This window comes from Cebidichthys violaceus, unplaced genomic scaffold (assembly GCF_023349555.1).
Source record: "Cebidichthys violaceus isolate CVI_PGR_0920_01 unplaced genomic scaffold, fCebVio1.0.p SCAF_10, whole genome shotgun sequence".
Classification (NCBI taxonomy): domain Eukaryota; kingdom Metazoa; phylum Chordata; class Actinopteri; order Perciformes; family Stichaeidae; genus Cebidichthys; species Cebidichthys violaceus.
In genome coordinates this window covers 15,300,872-15,320,857 of record NW_027176263.1, presented here as the reverse complement: position 1 = coordinate 15,320,857, position 19,986 = coordinate 15,300,872, and the positions used below count along the sequence as shown (strand labels likewise).

The following is a 19,986-nucleotide window of genomic DNA, read 5'->3' as shown; positions in this document are numbered from 1 at the left end:
CATAATCCCCCTGGAGTCCAGACACTGGTGATGATGGTGGTGATGATGAAGATGATGAGGAGGAGCATGACTGTGATGCTGCTGGAGGTGACTGGGGTGGAGGAGCATCTGATTGTGCTGAAATGACAACTGACAGCAGCAGAGAGGAGAACATTTTTGAACACAGCAACGATGTGATTGGCTTCAGGAAACTGTGCAGAATCTGTTTGGTTGATTTAAAGTGAACGCCCACAATCAGCTGATAGAGTAATCACAGGGAGAGAGAGAGACTGAGATTATGAATGAAAAGGAGAGTAAAGAGAGTCTGAACTTCCGCTTAAGCTTCATTTGTACTCATACAAGAATAATAAAGCATTAATTAAAACTTAATTAATTGTCTTTTTTCTCTCACAAAATGAACAAAAGGAACCGATAAGAGTATCGATAAGAGTACTAGTATTGATAAACTCCTAACGATACCCACCCCTAGTCATAGTATGGCATGTTGATAAAAGCCTTTAAAGAGTAATATTATAGCACATCGAAATGAAAAAGAAAGGTCATATTAAAGTATGCTGAAATAAGTCCATAATAAACACAGTATAGTTTGTTGATAAAAGTTGTAAAAAAAAGTCATAGAACAGTATATAAAAATAAAGTCTTTAAAAGTCATGTCATATAATATGTTGAAAAAAGTCTTTAAAAAGTCATAGTACTGCAGTTAGTGTATTTGTAGGTGTTGAGCGTCATTTTTAGAAGTGAAGGCCCAGGTATAAAATGCACGACCCGCCACTGATATATTCTTTGTGTGCACCTAATGATTATTTTTATATTAAATTATTTATTTTGTGTTTTATAATCCTCTGCAATAATAAACAGAATAAACACCTAATGATTATTTTTGTATTGTTTAATCTAATGATTAAGTCATTTATCAATTATGGTAATTATCATATTTTTATGTCCTGATTTATATCATATGTAATTAGTAATTTACCCAAAATAAATATTAAAACTTGTCTGATTAATATTTCAACATACCATATTATCTGACCACACACAAACTCCAGACCTTCCAGATGATGAAGGTCTTCATCACCAAGAGAAGAACATTGATCTGGATGCACCTGTTCAGCTCAGGTACTTTGTGACTTCTGGAGAAATCAAGAGATTGTTGATCAAATATCACTGCAAAGTAGAACATAGTTAGTAGAAGAAGAAAAGACTCATGGACACTTTGAGTTTAAAATAAGGAGACTTTTTTATTTCACTTCATATATAGTATTGATAATAACACATTTATGTTCATGTTGAGATAAGAGAGGGTTGTAATATAGTGAGACTTGGACAAGGAACAGATGATGTTCTGTTTGGACACATAAGATGTACTACCTTCAAGAATGAGAGTAAGCTTGTTGAAGTTACATCACTCTGTTCAGAGAATTGTTTCATCGACCTCTAGCCAGACTGGAATGAGAACACTACAAACACCCTTAGGATAAACTCCTACCCACATTCTGCTAACATCAGCTGTGTGTGATCCTGTACACACTGAACTATCTGGTCAGCAGAGAGAAAGTTTCTCCAGCAGGAGGAGACTCTCCCTCCTCCAGAGAACACAGAGACACTGAGGAAACAGACCTCAACCAGAACGCAAACCCAGGATAAAGAGGTTCAGTGAATGTGGTGTTGAAGGTGTGGAGGTGGATCAGTGTGTCAGAGGAGACTCTGTAGAAGGACAGAGAGCCAGCAGGACAGTCCACATACACTGCTACTCTACCAGAGGAGGAGGAGGAGGAGGTAATGAGTGTTTCTGTCTTATTGTGACAGACAGAGTAACCACCACCAGAGCAGAACAGACTCCAGGACTGATCATTCCATCCAAACCAACAGTCTTTACTGTCTCCTCTCCTTCTGATTCCTCTGTAACTCACTGATATAGAAACGTATCCTCTCCACTCAACCTCCCAGTAACAGCGACCAGTCAGACCAGTTCTACACAGCAGCTGAGACCAGAAGTCAAATCTGTCTGGATGATCAGGATATGACTGATCCTTTATCACATGTGTCACCTTCCTGTTGTTGTCAGACAGTTTGAGGTTTCTGTTTACTGTGTTTGTGTCGAGTGTGAGTTCACAGGAATCTGATGGAGAGAACAAGACACAATACAGCTGCAGTTATTAATCTATCATCTGTTTGATGATGACATCAGAGATGTGAATGAGTGATGTCACAGTTTGAAGATGCTTTGTTTTTATGAATCAAATTCAAAGCACACTTACACTTCCTCAGACCTGGTCTGAACCATCGGACTCCAGCAGGCTCCACCCTGAAAGGAGGGGGGGTCAGAGCAGCCTGGAAACATGGACATTACATCGCTCTCATACACAGAGCTTTGTTATTCACTTATTATTAATCAGCTCATATTCTTTTACTTCACTGGAGCTTCTTCTGATTGGCCCATGACGACAGCTCATTATGTTCACTTATTTATGATATCTTATTATCAGTATTATATTGACAATCATCATCCATTTCAGACTCAGTTTCCTCTACCAGTAAATCAAATGTTTAAACCTGTATCAATTGATTTCTTTGTCCACTTGTGGTTCAATGAAAACAAGCTGTAAACACAACATCTGACATATTATCAGCTTATAAAGTAGTTGTGTCGGTTCCAGGTTGTGGTCGTACGTGCGTGAGTTGCACTGCATGAGCTGAGTCACTTTATTAATTGAACCCTCTAAAAGTCCAAACCAACAGCTGTACTACCTTTAAACTAGTGAACAAGTAGCTGATTACCTGTGAAATCTCTGACATCTAAACCAAAAGTATGGCCGACCAAAGTCAAGTCTCCCTTCAGTCGCTCATGGACGCAATCAACCAGTGTAAACCAGACTTAATGTCACGGCTTGATGCTTCTACTGATACCATTAATACGGCGCTGACATTCATTATTATCTATTATATATATATATATATATATTATAATATAAGAGGTAAACACCAAACCACTGCAGTACAACAAAGAGTCAGCTGCAACGAAGACAACATTGAGGACTTAAAAACCTGCATCAGTCATATTGAAAATGAAAACAGCTGAAACAGAAGGCGGACTCAATGTAGAATTACAGCAGACGCTCCAACATTAAGACCCATTTAAGTAAGGAGGAGCATGATGAACTAAACAAAGACTGGTAGGTCAGGTGTGTTCTGATCTTATTCCACCAGAAGTAGAGGACTTGTGATCATCATTAGGAAACAATTACCTTTTGTCATTGAGACAGTACAGTCTGACCCAAACGGGTGCTATGTATGAATTCATGGTCATCTATATGGAGAAAATGTTGTTATTCTGAATGTCTACGCCCCACCTAACTCACCACCAAACTGTTTTTCCAGGCTTGCTGAACTGACCTCTTCTTATACATCTCTAAATATCATTATTGGTGGAGATTGGAACTATATATTGAATCCTAATTTAGATAGATTTCCCCAGGCTAAAGGTCTCAGTCAGAGTTCTAAAACTATTGTCATGATAATGAATGAAATATGATGGGTAGATATATAGAGACTAAAAACCCCACAGTAAAATACTTTACATTCAAATCCCCATAACTCTTATTCTAGACTAGATTACTTCCTTATTCCACATACATTAGCATCCTCAGTTCTGACTTGTAGGATTGGCTCAATTCACATATCAGACCACGCCCCTTTAGTCTCATTTTAACTCTGCAAAACCCGGTACACACCTATAGATGGCAATGCAATAAAGCCATTTTATCAGACCCAGAATTCTGCGACTACATCAGGAAAGAGCTTTCTGTGTTCTTGGAAGTTAATGATAATGGTTCTGTAAATCCCTCTATACTCTGGGAAACTACTGAAGTATATTTGAGAGGGCTAATTATTTCATTGTGTAGTAGAAAGAAGAAGAAAATAATATCTGAACAGAAAAACCTAGAGGCAGAATTACTAAGTTGTGAACAGATGCACAAGCAACATCCAACTAAAGAAAACTACGAACAAATGACTATTGAAAGGGCTGCTCTTAATACTTTAATCTCCCAACAAACTGAGAAAGTATTATTATCTAAACAACAAAGGTTGTATGAATATGGGAACAAACCAGGAAATTTTCTCTCAATATGTTTAAGTAACCATAATAGCCATAACTCTGTCTCATGTCTGAAAACCTCGAGTGGAAAATGTTTTAAATCTGAGGAGATTAATGCTATATTTACTAATTATTACAAATCACTATGTACATAAGAAATACAACAAAGTGACTCTCAAATAAACAGCTTTTTACATTTACAACATTTAAACCTACCACAAATGAATGAACAACAACAAGAGGCTTTGAATAAGTCAATTACATTTACAGACATAGAGGAAGCTATAGACGACTTCCCCTCTGGGAAAGATGGCTTTCCCCCAGAAATATATAAAGCATTCAAAGACCGTTTTATTTCACTGTACAAATATTCCTTCCTGAATCAAAAACTACCTGAATCAACACAGTCTTAACACCAAAGCAAGGTAAAAACCCAGAGGAACCTTCCTCATATAGACCAATTACTTTGCAATGTGTGGAAAACTAAATATTGACCAAGACTCGACCCTATCCTACCCACCATCATCGGGCCTGATCAAACAGGATTTGTGCAAGGTCGTCATTCCTACACTAATGTGAGGCATCTATTGGGGGTCATACAATATGCCAAAAACAAACCTCTAGACTCTATGGTAGTCTCCTTAGATGCTGAGAAAGCGTTTGATCCAATGGAAATATATGTTCAACATTTTGGATAGTTTCTCTCTGGGTAACACATTTATAAGTTGGGTAACATGACTGTACACCTCTCCACAAGCAATGGTTATGGCCAACGGTCTCACTTCACCCCGGTTCACTCTCGGGCGTGGGACTCGTCAAGGTGGTCCACTGTCCCCACTTCTGTTTTCCACTGCCATTGAACCTCTGGCCGAGGCTATTAGAACACACCCACATATTAATGGTATTAACAGTGGGAAAATTAAGCATATTATGTCGTTGTATGTGGATGATATACTGCTATTACTCTGCAACCCTAAACAATCAATTCCCTCTGTGCTAGAAACAATCAATGAATTTAGTAGTCTCTCTGGCTATAAGATCAATGTGGGTAAATCTACTGCCCTACCACTTGGAGGCAGTAGAGACCCAGATAAGGGTATAATATCTCCATTTAATTTGTCTTACAATGGCTGTAAATATCTGGGAATCCATATCTCCTACCAACTGAAGGATCTGGTGAAGATGAATCTGTGTCCGATCCTTAAACAGGTTAAATTGGATTTACTAACAGTCAACAATGTTTTCTATGCTCTGTAATCTGGGGGTGAAAATATATTAATATATATTACAGTTGAAGTCCGTCTGCAGCCACAATAATGTCTGGACTAAAGGGCAACACACACTGGTGACAGATGAAGAGCAACAAAACTTACATTCTATTGTTTGATATGAGCCCACAAACCTGCAGCGGGACGAAGTTGACGCATGTCAACCCAACGTGTCAGAATACACCACTGTCCTATTTTCTAATGTTGAAACAAGACAACGCTCCATAAAAACAACAGTTTCATCACCTTCCCTCCCTGTTTGAGCTCATCCTGGCTACTGTTCCCTCCCTACTTCTGTCTGTATTGATGGTCTGATGTGGGACACAAACAGTTTGATGAGTCTCTGGTAGTTTGAAGTCAGCTTGGTGTGTCAGGGTCATATTAACCAGGCTGACAGTGACACAGAGAAAACGTCTCCAGCTCTACCTCCTCTATCAGACTGATTGTCTGTGACTGCAGCAGGCCTCTTCATACCTGAGAGTTTCCAGTCTCCAGTGTGGATCGTTCAGTCCAGCAGACAGCAGCTTCACTCCTGAGTCTCCTGGATGATTGTAGCTCAGGTCCAGCTCTCTCAGATGGGAGGGGTTGGAGCTCAGAGCTGAGGCCAGAGAAACACAGCCTTCCTCTGTGATCAGACAGCCTGACAGGCTGCAAACACACAAAACAACACACATGTCACATAATCTGAGAGAACTGTGAGGGCTGGAAGGTTACTGCAGTACTGAGATACTGTCGGCGACTGTGGGGTTACATTAACATTGTTACTGATTGTTTTCTAGTCACAACCAAACACTCACTAATGTCGCTCAACAATCTGACAACATCACTGAACTCTCTGATATTTCAAATTATAACAGCAGAGTGAGAAAAAAAAGACTATAAAACATGTTTAATTGATATTTTTTAAATAATAGAAACTAAATATACACAATTGGTTTAAAACCATGCAAGCACAGACACAATCTTGTGGAGGTTAAGAGTTTATCCATTGATGTAAATCAGGATTAAGGTGGTCATCAGTCATCATATTGATGAATCCTGACCTGAGAGTTTCCAGTTTTGAGTGTGGATTCTCCAGTCCAGCAGACAGCCGCTTCACTCCTGAATCCTTCAGGTCGTTGTTACTCAGGTCCAGCTCTCTCAGACTAGAGGAGTGGGAGATGAGAACTGAGGACAGAGCTTCACAGCTTCTCTCTGAGAGGTTACAGTCACTCAGTCTGAAGAGACAACAATCAACAAGAAGAAAAAAAACATTTGTGTTAAAATGAAATCCTCTTTGATAATGAGTCTGGACAGAAAACAAAGTGAGTGAAAAAGAGAAATTAAACTTCATATTCTGATTTCATGTCGGTTACGTTCTAAAGCAGAAATGAACAACCATCAAACTCTCAACAGATTGCCACTGTAGAGACAGACATTCGAGTTTTCAGTCTATTTTCCACCTCTGCTTTTCTCCTTTTCATTCATTAATTATATCAAACATAACGTCACAAAGCATAAATAAGAGTAACAAGAGGATGACCCTGAGATGTTTTATTGTGAATGAAAACTGTGTTTCAAGCACTGTCATTGTTTTTTAATCCACTGTGAATCAAATTTGTCTGTTCTACAAGGTTCTTATGATGTGATGGAAAGACAAACAGAAATTCAAAAGAGGACTTTTGGACCTAGTTTAGTCTCTGAGATTAGTTCCTCTGGTTCGATAGTTCTGGTTAATTTCCTGGTGAAAAAGATGTTTATGAAATCTGAAATCCTGATGAACAAATTCAAAGATTCAAAGAGATAGGCTGTTTACACTGCATGGAGCTGATAGTTTTGTGACACATTCAGATCATTGAAGACAAAATAACTTGATCTGACCTGAGAGTTTTCAGTTTCCAGTGTGGACTCTCCAGTCCAGCAGACAGCCGCTTCACTCCTGAATCCTTCAGGTCGTTGTTACTCAGGTCCAGCTCTCTCAGACTAGAAGACTGGGAGATGATAACTGAGGACAGAGCTTCACAGCTTGTCTCTGAGAGGTTACAGACATTCAGTCTGAAGAGACAACAATCAACAAGAAGAAAAAAAAACATTTGTGTTAAAATGAAATCCTCTTTGATAATGAGTCTGGACTAAAGTACAATCAGAAAGAACAATGATCATTTGTTCAGTAAAAGTGGATACAATTCTTGCTGTTCTACTCTAACCACAATACAAGAGACAGAGACACACAGAGAGACAGAGAACAAAGTGAGTGAAAAAGAGAAATTAAACTTCATATTCTGATTTCATGTCGGTTACGTTCTAAAGCAGAAATGAACAACCATCAAACTCTCAACAGATCGCCACTGTAGAGACAGACATTCAAGTTTTCAGTCTATTTTCCACCTCTGCTTTTCTCCTTTTCATTCATTAATTATATCAAACATAACGTCACAAAGCATAAATAAGAGTAACAAGAGGATGACCCTGAGATGTTTTATTGTGAATGAAAACTGTGTTTCAAGCACTGTCATTGTTTTTTAATCCGCTGTGAATCAAATTTGTCTGTTCTACAAGGTTCTTATGATGTGATGGAAAGACAAACAGAAATTCAAAAGAGGACTTTTGGACCTAGTTTAGTCTCTGAGATTAGTTCCTCTGGTTTGATAGTTCTGGTTAATTTCCTGGTGAAAAAGATGTTTATGAAATCTGAAATCCTGATGAACAAATTCAAAGATTCAAAGAGATAGGCTGTTTACACTGCATGGAGCTGATAGTTTTGTGACACATTCAGATCATTGAAGACAAAATAACTTGATCTGACCTGAGAGTTTTCAATTTCCAGTGTGGACTCTCCAGTCCAGCAGACAGCCGCTTAACTCCTGAATCCTTCAGGTCGTTGTTACTCAGGTCCAGCTCTCTCAGACTAGAGGACTGGGAGCTGAGAACTGAGGACAGAGCTTCACAGCTTGTCTCTGAGAGGTTACAGACATTCAGTCTGAAGAGACAACAATCAACAAAAAGAAAAAAATCATTTGTGTTAAAATGAAATCCTCTTTGATAATGAGTCTGGACTAAAGTACAATCAGAAAGAACAATGATCATTTGTTCAGTAAAAGTGGATACAATTCTTGCTGTTCTACTCTAACTACAATAAAAGAGACAGAGACACACAGAGAGACAGAGAACAAAGTGAGTGAAAAAGAGAAATTAAACTTCATATTCTGATTTCATGTCGGTTACGTTCTAAAGCAGAAATGAACAACCATCAAACTCTCAACAGATCGCCACTGTAGAGACAGACATTCAAGTTTTCAGTCTATTTTCCACCTCTGCTTTTCTCCTTTTCATTCATTAATTATATCAAACATAACGTCACAAAGCATAAATAAGAGTAACAAGAGGATGACCCTGAGATGTTTTATTGTGAATGAAAACTGTGTTTCAAGCACTGTCATTGTTTTTTAATCCACTGTGGATCAAATGTGTCTGTTCTACAAGGTTCTTATGATGTGATGGAAACACAAACAGAAATTCAAAAGAGGACTTTTGGAACTAGTTTAGTCTCTGAGATTAGTTCCTCTGGTTCGATAGTTCTGGTTAATTTCCTGGTGAAAAAGATGTTTATGAAATCTGAAATCCTGATGAACAAATTCAAAGATTCAAAGAGATAGGCTGTTTACACTGCATGGAGCTGATAGTTTTGTGACACATTCAGATCATTGAAGACAAAATAACTTGAGCTGACCTGAGAGTTTTCAGTTTCCAGTGTGGACTCTCCAGTCCAGCAGACAGAAGTTTCACTCCTGAATCCTTCAGGTTGTTGTAACTCAGGTCCAGCTCTCTCAGACTAGAGGACTGGGAACTGAGAACTGAGGACAGAGCTGCACAGCTTCTCTTTGAGAGGTTACAGTCACTCAGTCTGAAGAGACAATGATGAAGAAAAAATTAACAAAGTAGAAAAGATAGCAGCGTAATTAAGTTTTGATACATGAATCTAACTCTCTCTGTACTTACAGAGCTTTGTTGGAGGCTTTGACCACTGGCAGGAGCCTCAGAAGAGCCTCCTCTGAAGCAGAGTATTTCTTCAGGTCAAACACATCCAGATCTTTTTCTGATGACAATAAGATGAAGACCAGAGCTGACCACTGAGCATGAGACAGTTTATCTGTGGAGAGACGTCCTGAACTCAGGGACTGTTGGATCTCCTTCACTAGACAATGATCATTCAGTTCATTCAGACAGTGGAACAGATTGATGCTTTTTTCTGGAGACACATTCTCACTGATCCTCTCCTTGATGTACTGGACTGTTCTCTGATTGGTCTGTGAGCTAATTTCTGTCTGTGTCAGCAGACCTCGTAGAAGACTCTGATTGGTCTGCAGTGAAAGACCCAGGAGGAAGCGGAGGAACAAGTCCAGGTGTCCATTTGGAGTCTGTAAGGCCTTCTCCACAGCACTCTGGTAGAGACTAAAAACTTCAGACCTCCGGGAGGTTGTTTGTTCTTCTGACAGTAGATTGACTCCAGAGTTGATGAAGGTCAGATGGACATGAAGAGCAGCCAGAAACTCCTGAATACTCAGATGGACGAAGCAGAACACCTTGTCTTGGTACAGTCCTCTCTCCTCTCTAAAGATCTGTGTGAACACTCCTGAGTACACTGAGGCTGCTCTGATATTGATGCCACACTCTGTCAGGTCGGATTCATAGAAGATCAGGTTGCCTTTCTGCAGCTGATCAAAAGCCAGTTTTCCCAGAGACCCAGTCATCTTTCTGCTCTCTGGACTCCAGTGTGGATCTGTCTCAGCTCCTCCATCATACTTGATGTTCTTCAGTTTGGACTGAACCACCAGGAAGTGGATGTACATCTCAGTCAGGGTCTTGGGCAGCTCTCCTCCCTCTCTGGTCTTCAACACATCTTCCAGAACTGTAGCAGTGATCCAGCAGAAGACTGGGATGTGACACATAATGTGGAGGCTTCGTGAGGTCTTGATGTGGGAGATGATCCTGCTGGCCTGCTCCTCATCTCTGAATCTCTTACTGAAGTACTCCTCCTTCTGTGGGTCAGTGAACCCTCTGACCTCTGTCACCATGCCAACACACTCAGGAGGGATCTGATTGGCTGCTGCAGGGCGTGTGGTTATCCAGAGGCGAGCAGAGGGAAGCAGTTTCCCCCTGATGAGGTTTGTCAGCAGCACATCCACTGATGTGGATTCTGTAACATCATTCAGGATCTCATTGTTGTGGAAGTCCAGAGGAAGTCGACACTCATCCAGACCGTCAAAGATGAACACAACCAGGAACTCTTCAAAGCTGCAGATTCCTGCTTCTTTGGTTTCACTGAAGAAGTGATGAACAAGTTCCACCAAGCTGTACTTTTTCTCTTTCAGCATATTCAGCTCTCTGAAATTGAATGGAAATGTGAACTGTATGTCATGGTGGTTTTTGTCTTCAGCCCAGTCCAGAGTGAACTTCTGTGTTAAGACTGTTTTCCCAATGCCAGCCACTCCCTTTGTCATCACTGTTCTGATTGGTTCCTTTCTTCCAGGTGAGGCTTTAAAGAGGTCTTCTTGTCTGATGGTTGTTTCTGGTCTGTGTGGTTTCCTAGATGCTGTTTCAATCTGTCTGACCTCATGTTCATCATTGACCTCTGCAGTCCCTCCCTCTGTGATGTAGAGCTCTGTGTAGATCTGATTCAGAAGGGTTGGGTTTCCTGCTTTAGCGATCCCCTCAAACACACACTGGAACTTCTTCTTCAGGTTAGATTTGAGTTCACGCTGACAAACTAGAGCAAGAAGTCCTGAATGAACACAAAACAAGGAAGATCAATGCGTCAAAGAAAAGATTTCAACATGTCATTTCCTCAAAGAATGAGTCTATGAATATATGTTGGTCTATCTCTTGAGACATTAGTAAACGTCCCATTTATCCAGCATGTTAAATCTTTAGAGAAATCCTCTTACTGCTCTGCAGACTCTCAGCCAGCTCCTCCTGCTTCATTCTCCTCAGGAAGTGCAGTGTGATTTTCAGAAATGCCTTTCTGCTGCTCCTCCTCTGCTCTTCATCCTCACCATCCAGTACCTCCTCATCCTCCCTCTGACTCTCTAAGCATTCTGGGTAATCTGAATTCAGTCCCTTCTGGATCTTCTTCAGCTCGTTCTTCACAAAAGTGACGATGTTCTCCTCCAGCAGCTGGAACAGAATATTCAATGAATGACACAAATTAAAACCATGGAACCAAACATCAGATCCATGTTGAACAGACTGACAATCCACTGGTCTAAAAAGTGCAGCATGGAGATGATTGTGAACAGAATAGATGTAAAGTAGTTGTACATGTACAGACCATAAATATGGAGTCCAGGTGTGTTTGAGGCTGCTGGGCAGACTGACCTCTGGGAACCTCTGAGCTCTCCTGGTCCTCTCTGTGGAGGAATCATGAACAATCAGTTCACATTGTGTTGGTACCATAAACACAAATACAACATTTAATTAAAGATGTTGTGTTCTGTCATGATTGATCACAATGAAAACCAGATGCTAAACAGATTCTTATCTCTGCTTTTATTTTACAGTATAAGTGATTTTATTGGCAGCACGGTAAAGTCACAAATCATATCATAAGGGCAAATTCATATCGGTTTACTTTATATACCTTCTATACCTTCCACCTTGAGATACAACTACAACTAGAAACTATAATCACATTTGATGTAATACCTTTTCATATTTGGTGTAGTTTCTATTCTACCATTGTGTTTTTAGTCATATGTACCAACACTTAATACTGTTGATCTGCCACATCACTTGAAACAAAGGGTCTGTATTTGGTTTTCCCACAGCACCACTGGGGAGACTTCTTCCTCCGAGTCTTTCTAGTCTCCAGACCTCTGCAACTAGAGTTAGGATTATATCCAGAATGCTACTTCCTGTCTGATGTAAAACCTACACCAATTAGTTAAAGATATTGTGTCATGTCATGATCATAATGAGAAATGAGGTCATTGTGATAGATCAAAGACAATAAATGAGAGACGACCAATTTTGTATCTGTGTAACAGCTAGTTATCGGTTTCATCTGTTTTAAGAACTTACTCTGGGTCATAAGAACGGCGTCCATCTTTGAAGTCAATCATACGACCATTAGAGCAATCACTCTTCATGGACACACAGGTGGGTACAGGAGACTTTTCTCTTTGCTGCTGTGAACTGATAGAAACACTGACATTACATCATCATCGTCATTCAATCATGAAGAATCAGCTCACATTGTGTCTGTCCACACAGAAACCAACACAAGGTAAAGGTCCATGAAGTGATATCTGGATGTGGATCAGATGAGTCCCTGTAGTGGTAAAGGTTTACTGGTCCTGCTGATCCCACTGAGAATCAACAAGCTCAGTCTTTTATTTCACTGTTTTCTTCACCAGTCAGTTTGGTTTCGTCCCAACAGCTCTCACCAAGCCCTCCATGTAGCTCTCCCTCCCTCACTGTACATTGCTGAAGTGCCCTGGAGCAAGGCACCCAAAACCTCCAGCTGCTTCAGTGGAGCGTCTCAGTGTCAGACTGGTTGTACTGGGCGGCTCCCAGTGTGAATGTGTTTCACTGAAGAAGAGTGTTGGTCCTCAGAGAACTTCATCTGAGTCAGTAAAGGTTTAAAAACTGGAGATCTCACAGCAGAGAGTCTGATAGAAATAAGTCATCACTTTGTTTTCATTATCATTTTTTAAATCCTCACCTTTGATCAACAGAGTTGTGTCCATCTTTGAAGACAAAAATAAACTCTTTAGACCGGTCACTCTTCATGGACACACAGCTGGCCCCAGGTTCAGGTTCAGGTTCAGTTTCAGGTCCAGGTCCAGGTCCAGGTCCAGGACAGTCTGGTCTCTGATGGATCCTGGTCACGTATGTAGAAACAGAGTCAGTGAATCAATGACTTTGAGTCATGGACAGTTAGAGATGGTCATCTCACCTCTAGGCTTTGGTCTAGCTGTCATGTTCCCCACACAGAGTATTCCACTAAGGTGAACTTTGATGGCATGAGTCTTTAGATGGCCATTATGAAATGGGCAATGGTAACGAAAACAGGTTTTGCTTATGGTTATTCAACCAATAGGCATTACAATAACAAACAATTACTAAAACAACTAGAATCACATCGGATGGGACACTTGTTTGTTTTCCATGTAACTTTTTTTGAACCAGTGTGTTGTTAGTCAGATGTCTTCAGACTTAAGACTGTTGACTTGCCACATCACTCATGTCCACTCCTGTCGGATAAAAAAACATCCAGGTTCTCCTACACGTCTTCTTTAAACTGGCTCCCAGCCTCAGCTCACATCAGCTCCAGACTCTGGTGCTGGTCTACAGGGAAGTGAAGGGAACTGGTCCTTCCTACTTACGAGCCATGGTTAAACCTCTTTTCTGTTCTGGTCCCACAGTGGTGGAATGAAGTACTGAAGTCAGAACAGCAGAGTCACTGAACATCTTCCACCACCATCTGAGAGCCATCTGTCACACGACACCTACACACACCTGATGTACATCTCATTTCTTTAAAATATTAAAATGTAGCTCTCTAACACACTCTCAGTTGTTTATTTGAGAAGGATGTACTTTCATGTTTTCATGACATCAACCTGAAGTTCTGGTTCAGTTTGACTGCTCTGATTGTAAATCACTGTGGACTGGAATAAACTCTGTCCCTCATTGATTGTCTGAACTCAAACACACTGTCCTGGTTGTAGTCTGGACACATATTAGGTAATAAACCACTTCCTGTTTCATCCAGGAAGTGACTGATCACTGATGTCGTTCTGGTTTTACTACTTCTTGGTACTTTTCAGAAAGCAAGACAAATAGCAGTATCATCACCTGTCCACTTTTCTTTACAGAGTACTTTAATATCAGTAGAAGACCAGTTATACCGGGAAGCTGTCAGGTACATTTTAAATGTAATTTCTACTTACTCTGCAGAAGAGACTTTTCCTCCTTTAAAATCGATGCCATGTTTGTGTGACTGGTTAGTCTCAGAGGACATACAGCTGGGTTCAGGTTCAGGTCCAGAGGACTCTGGTCTCTGATGGATCCTGGCACACAGCGAAGCAGGGAAGTTTTTAGTCTCAAGTCTCAGCAGCTGTTGGAAAAACTAGTAGCTATCAACAAAAAAAGGATCAATACAGCAACGTTTCATTGGAAATATATTTTCTCACAAAAATGTGTGTGAGTGCTGTGAATTTGAAGATCATGAATAAAGAAGCTGTAATTATGTGACACGTAGCATCTTCTAGCACAGCTGGGATTTGAACTGATGACGTTTAATAAACAAGGTTCACACTGCACCAGGAAGCTAATGTCAGACACAGAGATGCACATCTACAACAAACTATTATATTATTGTACATCAACAATGTACAAGTATAAAAATAACAAAAAGTATCCATGATTACATTACAGTCATTTAGCAGACGCTTTTATCCAAAGCGGCTTACAATTCAGTATCTATCTAAACACCGTAGACGCAGCTACGGGAGCAATTTTGGGGTTAAGTGTCTTGCTCAAGGACACATTGACATGAGACTAGTAGAGCAGGAGCCGGGGATCGAACCGCCAACCCTCTGGCGGCCCTGCTCTCCACTTAGCCACGGTCACCCCTGATAATTCCTCAGAGCTCAAGATGACGTCTTGAAACAGTTCAAAACTAAAAATTATTCAGTTTACAGTGATTCAAAAAAGAGAAAAAGCTAATTGTAGAAAGATGAACTCAGAACATTAGAAGAGATGAATTAATGAATGTTTGCTTGAACAATGTCTGAAGTGTGAGTGAATTATTTAAGCTGTTCATCTGTAAAACAACGTTAAAAAAAGTAATTTGTTTTATTTAATCCCAGCTGAATATGAAGTATTTTTACTGAGTGTAAACCTCACTGACCACCAGGGGGAGCTCAGCAGCTGAGGTAGAAACATAAAGCTCCACCCTCTGGACCTGAACACTGAGCCCTCCTCCTGTCACTCTGTGATGTGTTCAAGTGCTCTCTGTTAATAAGACCGTCACACTGCTGGGTCCACAGGGTGAACACGAGGACTTCAATCGTTGCCATGGATACAGAATGACATGTGTCATGTTGAACCTGAGGTAATCTCACTGTTTGTCTAAAGAGCTCCAGTCAGCATTTGTATCAACAACTTTAGTTAAAATGTTCAGTCTGCTGCTTCAGACAGTAAAACAGACACATGATGTCATTTACAGTAAATATAGAATACAAATAGATAAACTCTTCACACAGCTCATATTATTGTGACATGAAACCCTCAACTGACCCTCTTCACACTCACAGATGCTCCCATTTGTTTCTGTTGGATTCAATGTGAAGAAAAACTCTGACTGCAGATAACATATTAAATCGAAAAGATAAACCTCAATGTATCAATACAGCAACATCAAAAACAATTACTTGTAATAATAACTAATAATTATTAGTTTTTGGTTCTAAAATCAGTGAAGTATCGAAGTCTAAACTGAAGTTCAGTCTCAGAATTTAATCTAACAACTGAAACTGTTTTATGGATTTATGGGATTATTATGAGCCAATGTTCAAGTGAAAGAGCAGAGAAACAGATCTCTGCAACTAGTCCACAGATCTCTGCAACTAGTCCCTAAACCTCTGCAACTAGTCTCTAAACCTCCGCAACTACTCCCTAAACCTCTGCAACTAGTCCCTAGACCTCAGCAACTAGTCTCCAGACCTCAGCAACTAGTCTCCAGATCTCTGCAACTAGTTGCTAAACCACTGCAACTAGTCCCTAGACCTCAGCGACTAGTCTCCAGATCTCTGCAACTACTCCCTAAAGCTCTGCAACTAGTCCCTAGACCTCAGCAACTAGTCTCCAGATCTCTGCAACTAGTCCCCAGATCTCTGTAACTAGTCCCTAAACCTCTGCAATTAGTCTACAGACCTCTGCAACTAATCCCCAGATCAATGTAACTAGTCCCCAAACCTCTGCAACTAGTCCCCAAACCTCTGTAACTAGTCTCCAGATCTCTGTAACTAGTCCCTAAACCTCTGCAACTAGTCTCCAGACTTCTGCAAGTAGTCTCTAGATCTCTGCAACTAATCTCTAAACCTCTGCAACTAGTCTCTAAACCTCCGCAACTACTCCCTAAACCTCTGCAACTAGTCCCTAAACCTCTGCAACTAGTCCCTAGACCTGAGCAACTAGTCTCCAGACCTCAGCAACTAGTCTCCAGATCTCTGTAACTAGTCTCCAGAGCTCTATAACTTGTCCCTAAACCTCTGTAACTAGTCTCCAGATCTCTGCAACTAGTCCCCAGATCTCTGCAACTAGTCCCCAAACCTCTGCAACTAGTCTCCAGACCTCTGCAACTAGTCATTTATTTATTTATTTATCCATATCTCAGAGTTATCATTCAGAATTTAAGGATTAAAATACAAAGAGAAAAACAACAAAATCAGCTAAAACCAGCACACACTGACACACTGTGGCCCATGACCATGGCCCTGAACTGTCCATAGTCCATGTTTGAAGGTTACTTACCAATAATCATTTTACCATAAAACATTGGGATGTTTCAAATTCATTAAATACAGAAAACCAATAATTTGTTGTAATGTATTGACAAGATAGTTGAAAGGATATGTGAATGTGTGTTCCTCATCTATCCAAATACTGAGGTATTTATATTATGTAACTCATTTGAATCCTTGTATAGTGGAAATGTTAAAGTTTTTTACTCCTGGTATCACTAGCTCTGGAGAACAACATGAACCTAGACCTCTAGACCTAGTCCCTATAGACCTCTACAACTAGTCACAAAACCTTTAAAACTAGTCCCCAGATCTCTGCAACTAGTCCCTAGACTTACATTGGATCTTACTTCATAGACTGATAAGTTCAACATAATAACACATTGTCATTGAGTTTATCAGGTTATTAATTAACAGAGTAGAAATGGTCATTTAATCTATGAGAGCACTTTAACCAACAGAGGCCTCAATAAACATGAAATATGAGCTTCATAAAATACCTGAAGTATCAAAGTCTAGACTTTAGTCCAGTATCAAAACTCAATCTAACGACTGTATCTGTTTTATAGATTTATAGGTTTATTATGAGTCAATGTTCAAGTGAAAGAGCAGAGAAACAGTCAACATCACAATAGTAAGAATGAATATGTTGAAGGTAAAACAGTATCAAATGTAGTGAGAAGTGTTGAGTGTGATACCTTTTCATGTTGCTGATAAGCTGCGGCCACCTGATGAAGACAGACAGATGGGTTCATCGTTAGTCTTCAGTCTCATTTGATTTGTGTCTCATCAGGAAATCAGATCTGTTTCTGCATGTAGACTTTAAAGACAGCCAGCTGTAGTTTCAAAGATCTGTTGTCAGATCAACTTTGTGCTGTGGACTCATTATCAAAGACAGGAGGTCAACACACGAACCAACAAAGAGCAGCTTGTTTGTCATCAATTCAAGTTCCACTTACTCAGTTTCTTCTCATGAACTTCAACACTCTGCAGCTCTCTGCTGTCTGGACCAGGTCTGTGTGGAAAAAGAGTTTTCTGTTGATGTGAGTGGGACGATGAGCTCCATCAGGATTAAATCCTCTTCTTCTTCTTCTTCAGTCCTCAGTGTCTTCAGGCTGCTGTCACACTCCAACACGTTAATAAACCAGTGTGAACCTGCAGCACTCAGTTCAAAGATCAGCTGTATCATGTTTATATGACTTTATATGATACGTGTTAAAGTTTAACCCACAGCATCTTCCACACTGGAACAAACCTGAGAACATGAAGCTCCTCATCACTGACAACATCAACACTCCACCACTGTTATTGGCTTTAAAAGAGGACATGAATTCACCTCCAGAGTTGTAAATGAAGCCAGCAGGAAGGTTTCATGTTGTAGACCTGTTAGAGATCAAATCCATCCGTGGTTGTGCTCCATTTAAACCACAGAAATATGGACCATTGCTGTCTTCATGTATTTGTTAAAGTGATGACATTTAGTCATTCAGACAGAGGAGACTTTTACATGGACCTCACAGCTTCATTCAGACATGAACATTTATGGAAAGAAACTCAATGAGAGAGAGAACAACAGTGAGTTAACTGATCTGTTTTCTCAGCCTTTGTTTATAATGCATGTAGAAATATTCAAATCCCATAGTTTGTGAAAAAGAAATGTTAAATATAGTGTTAATATCAAATGATCGTATGGCCTCGGTTCAAATTCTCCCCTCCACATAAGAACAATATGAATATCAAAATATGTTTTCATTACAAAACTAGATACAAAGTTTATTTAAAAACCTTTATGGGTTGTCGGCCTCATACCGCTCATATTAAAACTAATAAAAAGAGTACTGGGTTGGTTATAATCTAGAACACAGAGCAGCTTAAATAATGCAGGGTTATGATAAAAGAGATAATTTCTATAACCCATCCCTAAATCATAATTACAGTCTATTTTACAAATATAAACAAGGATATTAGACATACCAAACACATATTATCAGAAACAATACTACTGCTTATATCACGTAAATGTTCTGCCTGATTACTGAACTGTGAGCACTCGTTTGGCCACAATTGTGATTATTCGGTTACAAGATGATCTGTTTTTGTCACGAGTGCAGCTGTTCCTGCTGAGTTACAGACGCAATAAATCATTTCCTAAAAATATTTTTAAAAACGTCCATGAATGTGTTCAATGAAGAGTTATTGGACTTTAAAAATTGGAGGGGTCTGATACTGCCCTCTGAAAAAGTGTAACTGTAAACTGTAAATTAGGCCCTTGGTCCGCACTAAGTCCAGTATGGATGTGGTTCTCCTGGGGGAGCCCAGGAGAACCAGGTCCTCTATGGCGGGGAGCACCGGCCCAGGTCTGAGACAGAGCAGGTCAAAGCCTCCGTGGTGCTCAGTAGTGGCATCACACCTAGGCTTCAAGCTCTGACGCTCTAGGTTCCCCTCTAGCGTTAGCTCTGGACGTGGCAGGGACGGCGTGTCAGCTTCTACTCGTTACATGCGCGCTGTCTTTTCAAAATAAACTTCCATCTTCACAGGAAGTCAGGATTAGGCAACAAAACCCTTTGAACAGGTTTAGAAAAAGAGCCTGGTTGACGTTAACAACTGCGTCACTACCGAGTGACTATCAGCTCACATGGCGGGGGACAAACAAGTCACGTGACCAGTCGTCTAATGTCTCACATAACTAATGGCCGATGTAAAACATGTGAATATAAACTTTTAGTTTTGTACGGGACTCAAACAAGCTCTGTGTTTATTGAACCCGTTGACCCCCCTCACAGCTGACCACCCTGTGTGGACTATCTCACTCTTTAGACCACGTCAGTTGCTCCGACCATAACGGTTTTCACTTGATGGGCCTTTTACACGGAAGACACTGAATGACGGCTCTCTGGGACACTTGAACACAACACAGCCATGTTAATGTTGTCAGTAACACCTGTGCTTTCCCTACTGACATCAGACACTGTGAGCACTCAACATGTCTGCTGTGAAAAAGCTCTTTGGCTCTTTAGAAAGGGAATTAAGTAGATCATTCAAAATAATCACGAGTCTCTAGTTTTATATGAATGTTAGGAGGTCATTAAAGGGTTCTTCCACTGAGATCCTT

At 40.2% G+C, this 19,986-nt stretch overlaps 1 protein-coding gene across 1 annotated transcript; it reads right to left on the bottom strand.

Moving 5' to 3' along the window:
* Positions 1-1,221: 1,221 nt before the first annotated feature.
* LOC137885080 (NACHT, LRR and PYD domains-containing protein 3-like) lies at positions 1,222-18,005 on the bottom strand. The gene is made up of 15 exons (XM_068727229.1): positions 17,834-18,005; positions 17,573-17,602; positions 14,298-14,417; positions 13,067-13,225; positions 12,424-12,537; positions 11,675-11,753; positions 11,292-11,520; positions 9,346-11,128; positions 9,077-9,250; positions 8,153-8,326; positions 7,228-7,401; positions 6,411-6,584; positions 5,842-6,015; positions 2,262-2,308; positions 1,222-2,122 (listed from the first exon to the last, which is right to left on the bottom strand). The coding sequence occupies exons 2-15, from the start codon at positions 17,578-17,580 to the stop codon at positions 1,536-1,538; spliced, it is 3,996 nt and encodes a 1,331-aa protein (XP_068583330.1). The 5' UTR covers positions 17,581-17,602; positions 17,834-18,005; the 3' UTR covers positions 1,222-1,535.
* Between the last annotated feature and the right edge of the window lie 1,981 nt (positions 18,006-19,986).

Excerpts from the sequence above, each read along its gene's own strand:
- LOC137885080 (XM_068727229.1), bottom strand. Across the intron at positions 11,129-11,291 it reads GGCTGAGAGTCTGCAGAGCA|GACTTCTTGCTCTAGTTTGT; the intron begins GTAAGAGGATTT and ends GTGTTCATTCAG. Across the intron at positions 8,327-9,076 it reads TGGAAACTGAAAACTCTCAG|ACTGAATGTCTGTAACCTCT; the intron begins GTCAGCTCAAGT and ends TTGTCTCTTCAG.